Source organism: Bison bison, unplaced genomic scaffold (genome assembly GCF_000754665.1).
Source record: "Bison bison bison isolate TAMUID 2011002044 unplaced genomic scaffold, Bison_UMD1.0 scf7180017864033, whole genome shotgun sequence".
NCBI classification, from domain to species: Eukaryota; Metazoa; Chordata; class Mammalia; order Artiodactyla; family Bovidae; genus Bison; species Bison bison.
The window spans coordinates 483,892-489,025 of NW_011494605.1; the positions used below are offsets into that span (position 1 = coordinate 483,892).

Consider the following 5,134-nt stretch of genomic DNA (forward strand, 5'->3'; position numbering starts at 1 on the left):
CCGCTGCCAGCCGAGCCGCTGCTGGCCTTGGCAGGGCCGGGAACAGCGCTCGGCCCCCTCGGCCCGGGGGAGGCTTACCTGCGGCCGCCGGGCTACGCGCCTGGGTTGGAGCGCTACCTGTGAGCCCCCTTCCCATAGGCGGGGGGCGGCCTGGGCCCCTCTTCCCCAGGAAGGGGCGCTGCCTGGGAGCCCCAGTCTCTGTCCCCGTGCCTTAGAGCGCACCTCGGAGCTCCCCAGCTCTGCCTCGTGGACTTGAGCACACCTGTTTCACCCGCCGCTGTCCCTCATCCCTGAGGAACCTCGCACCATCTCTCCACTGGACTTAACTCCCCATCCCCCATTCAGAATTGTAAGGCCCGCATTTCTTCTCCCTCCACTGTGAGCCCTCATCTGGGCACGCCCCCGACCTCTGCATTGTTTTGGGTCCCATGTCTGAGGATCTGGAGAACCACCTGTGAGGCCCCACCTCGAATTTCTGGTGAATTTCAAGCCTTTGGAAGTCAGACCTTCGATCTCAAACCACCTCCTAACTGGTCTTTAACCTCCCCTGGGTGTTTTGTTCTGTTTTGTTTTAATAACACATTAGAGGCCAGACTCCTAGGTCTGTGACTCCCTGGCTGTTGTCCCTTCGTTCCCCCCACAAGCTTGTCCCCCACTCCCACTTACTTGTCCGCTCTATTTCCTACTGAGAGAGCACACCCCTTTGACACAGACTGGAACCTGGCTGAGCTCCTCCAGACCCCAGGACAGCTCTTCATTTCTGAGACAAGTAACACCTTGACTTCAGGAGGAGTTAGTGGGCTGCCCCATCATCTGAAAAACTTGAGACTTACTAGATTATTATTATTTTTAATTAAAACTAGTTTAATTAAAAAGAAGAAACTTTCCTCTGGGCTTGGTGTGCTGGCTGGTGACTTGGGGGAGTGGTCTGGGGAGACAGTAGGGGAATTCTGTTCAGGATCTTGGGTTGCCGCATAGGGTGAGCCCCTTGTGAGTTACCAGGCAAAAGTTCATGAAGTAGGATTAGGATGTGATTCAGCCATAGCTGTGCTCATAGTAGGCCTGATGAAATGCCATCCATCACCTGCTGCAGAAGCTGGTAGAGATGGGGCATGCAGGTGAGTATATTTGACCAGTGGGTTTGTCTGCTGTGTGGGATTAGTCCTAGCTCCCATAAATAAGAGAGCAATGACTACTCCTCCAAAAAGCACTCACAGAATGTGCCAAGCACTGGGAATATAATCACTAAACTAATGGGCAAGATCCATGCTTTGAGCTTATGAATTAGTGAGGAAGAGACATTATCAATCAGTTCTCGGAGAAATGAGACAAGTACCATACAGCCTTCCACTCAAACTGTGGTCCAGGTACCTAAGAGCTTGGTAGAAATGCAGAATCTTAACTCAGACCCACTGAATCATTGGTTTCCACAATTTAACAAAATTCCAGGGTGATTAGCATGCACAGTATTCTGGAGTAAAGGAACCCTGCCAAGGCTGGGGCTCAGTTTAAAAGGCTACTCCCTACTTTAAGGAGTGGGACCAGGCTGCAGAACCGTACATGCCCTGCTGAACTTCTGGAGCTGCATTCTGCACCTCTTAACTCCCCTGCTGAAATGGGAGCTGGAACAGCAGGGACTTGAGCTGATTCATGAGTGTCCCCAGCACCAAGGACAGGGCAGCACTGAGCATTCAGAAGTTGCAGGAGAGAGAGGGAGTTGGCCTTTGACCCTACCCTGCTTCCCGGTGCTGATCCAAACTCTAAGCATCAGGCTTTTCCCAGCTCCTTTGCCCCAGGGCTCTCAGTCTACTGGGGCCTGAATTAGGTGTGGGGAAGGGCGGGGGAGGGGATCAGTGTGTCTGAGCCCAGGGTGAACGTGATTTGCATGTTGGACGTGCCTGATACAAGAGTTTAAAGCTCTTGGGGCAGCGATAGAGGGTGAGCACAGAGTAAGCAGCTCATAGAGGAGAAAGGTTCAAGAAATCCGAGAAGGCAGGGAAGGCCCTCTTTGGGGATAGGGCAGTAGGTATGCAGAGTCTGGTATGAAATGCTCTGGACAGACCCTGCTCCCTCAGCTATTAACCCCTTTGGGCAAGTCAGATTTAATTTGCCTGATGCATAACAGCCCTTCACTTAATATTTGATGACTGACTGAATGAATGAATCCCTAGCGTCTAATATTGTGCCTGACTTACTGAATAATGATTGGGTTGACAGTACTTTGGCACCTTCTTACCCATTCTCACTTGCCGTCCTCGCACTAATCTGCAGTAGAGCTGAAAGACGTGGAGGTGGAGACTAAGTCCCCATTGGTCCAATGAGAAAATCGCCCCTCCCTGCAGCCAAACAGGTAGGGAAGATCCCGCCCTCAGTTCTCTAAGGAGTAGAGCACCGCGGAGATCAAAATGCATACTTGCTTCTGCTCCAAATGGTGTTACAGTCCTCCTGCCTCACAGAACTTCATGATAAAGTCCTTCCAAATCCAAGAAATTTCCACAGACAGGAAGAAGAGGATCCTTCTTACTTGGCTGAAGTCGGGAAGTGCTTCTTGAATTCTGAATTCAAATCTTGTTTGCCATACAAGTCTCTGTCCCTGGGATCTTGAAATAGTGGGGACGAGATGAGAAATGTCTGAATGGAAACACCAGAAAGGTAAATACTGAATTAGAAAGTCAGAAAGATTTTATTTTAAAAATGCTTCTTTAATTTTCCTTTTTCAACATCAGGGAGGGCTGTGTGCCAGACCTTACGCTGGGCTCTGAGACAAGTAAGGATACAAACATGAGAGTGTTTATGCCCTTACAGAGTTCATTGTCTGGAAAGAGTTCGTGTCATAGAGCACCCTAAGAATTTTGACACTTTGGGAGGTGTTGAAAAAAACAAAGCAAAAGCCCTAATTCAATTCTGTCTTTATAGCACCAAACACTATTTTTTCTAGAAGTGAGATTTCAATATTATTTCCTCTACCCTCTTTTTAGAGCAAATAATTTGAATAATCTTCAGAAATGTTAAGCAAATACTTATTCCTTCATTCTTATAGAAAACTTGATATCATCTTTACTCTGAAGATACATTTTTAACACTTGAGTTTTGTTTTTATTAAATTGAAACAATCATATAACCTAGCAAGTCAAATAGCAATCAAAGACCTTAGGACCTGTGCTTTGTTTCTTAGAAGCATCTATTTTCAGTTCATATTTGTCTCTTTTGGATCTGCTTTCCTATTTCCATGCTTATACTATTCTCTCTTAAAACAGAAATGATTAACTTCCTATTATGATAGATGATCATTTACCTCTAAATCTCTATCTCTTCCCAACTCCACCTGAAATTACCAACGTTTGGTTAAATTAGCTTCTAGGATTTACATTACTTCTTCTTGTCTAGTCACTAAGTTGTGTCATAGCCTATCAGGTTCCACTGTCCATGAGATTCTCCAGGCAAGAATACTGGATTGGGTTGTCATTTCCTTCTTCAGGGTATCTTCCCAACCCAGGGACTGAACACGCATCTCCTGCATTAGCAGGCAAATCCTTTACCACTGAGTCAACAAGGAAGCCCTTTTACACGACTATTGCCATATAAATTTTGTTCTCCAATAAGTTGCTAGTGTACCATGACTACTCTTCCTTTTTTTTTTTCTTTTGGTGCAACTTTGAATTTTCCTGGAGTTATTGCCTCATTTTTGTTTTCATTTGCTTAGCTTTATACCTGTGGCTAAATCTTCCCATATCTTCCAATAGCATAGTTTTTCATGAATCAAACTTATCAGGAAATCTGTCATCCCTTTTGGTCATGTTTTTCCTTTCCCGGGGGCATCTCTCCCAGAGCCTTCTGTCCTCCAGCTTCAGACTGGGCTGATTGTGCTCCATGTCTGCTGCCCAGATGTGGCCCTGAAATTTCCCTTTACTGTTTTCCTTGGAATTCCCTCCATCTCTATCCTTTGTTGGATCCTGTGCTCCTGGGATTCCAATGTTCCCTTTTGGTTATTTCTTTGTTCAGTCGAGGTCAATTTGGGGGAAAATTTTGCATTATCTGAAATTAAGATGATTATTTTAGCATGAGAAGCTAAGTGTGCCCTTTGACAATTAAATGATTGTGTCAAAGCTGTGTTCTGTAGACTTTATTTACGGGTGGTTGAGAACAAGGGGAATGGGAGACTGTTTCTTGGGTTCAGTACACACTTCCCGCCTACCCTACCTATCTACTGGGAAACTTGGGAGGCTCAGTGTTATAGAAATGAAGGATGCTTGTTTGGGTAGGAGAGTTAAGCTAGGGGAATGGTTCTGAGTTCCTTATAGGAATAAGGAGTTACTCATAGGTGAGCTGAGAGGGGTTGCTTCCTGACTTAGGGGGATTTGGAGCCCCCGGAAAGAATGACTTTGGGCCCTCAATGGTGCTGAGCTGCTTAGAGAGCCTGTGGGATTCAGCTCAAGAAAGTGGCCACTGTCACCCTGGCAGGTAGAAAATTGAGTACCTAGGAAAGTGACATCTTTGGCAAGGACACTGGCCAGCATGTCAGTAGAGAAGCTCCTTCAGGTAATCTTCAGGGTTGTGCTTCACCTGGGAAAGCAGAGGAAAAAATGGGCCACATGAGAACCCTCTACTGCTAGGGACTGGCTTGGCTGGTTTTAAGCCCATGGGAAATACCTAGAAGTATGAGGTAGGGGCGGAGAAGGCAACGGCACCCCACTCCAGGACTCTTGCCTGGAAAATCCCATGGGCGGAGGAGCCTGGTGGGCTGCAGTCCATGGGGTCGCTAAGAGTCGGACACAACTGAGCGACTTCACTTTCACTTTTCACTTTCATGCATTGGAGAAGGAAATGGCAACCCACTCCAGTGTTCTTGCCTGGAGAATCCCAGGGATGGGGGAGCCTGGTGGGCTGCTGTCTGTGGGGTTGCACAGAGTCGGACATGACTGAAGTGACATAGCAGCAGCAGCAGCATGAGGTAGGGGGAGGATTTTGCAGGATATAGGAGGCTAAAGTGGTCTCCTCCTAAAGGAATAAAGCTCTGTGGGCCCCCAGAATTGATTTTAATGTTTTATTATAATGTCATTTAGTACAAGCAGGTGTAAATTCCTCAGACTTGTATCTCTTATATAACTGTAAAACAAAGTATTTTAATAAATGA

At 46.6% G+C, this 5,134-nt stretch overlaps 1 protein-coding gene across 1 annotated transcript in view; it reads left to right on the forward strand.

Annotated features, from left to right (window-relative positions):
- The window catches only part of FOXE3 (forkhead box E3), a 1,224-nt gene extending 1,101 nt beyond the window's left edge, over positions 1-123 (forward strand). The window contains exon 3 of the mRNA XM_010834452.1: positions 11-123. Within this exon, the coding sequence (XP_010832754.1) occupies positions 11-123 (113 nt within the window). The remainder of the gene's footprint in view (positions 1-10) is intronic.
- The last annotated feature ends 5,011 nt before the right edge of the window (positions 124-5,134 follow it).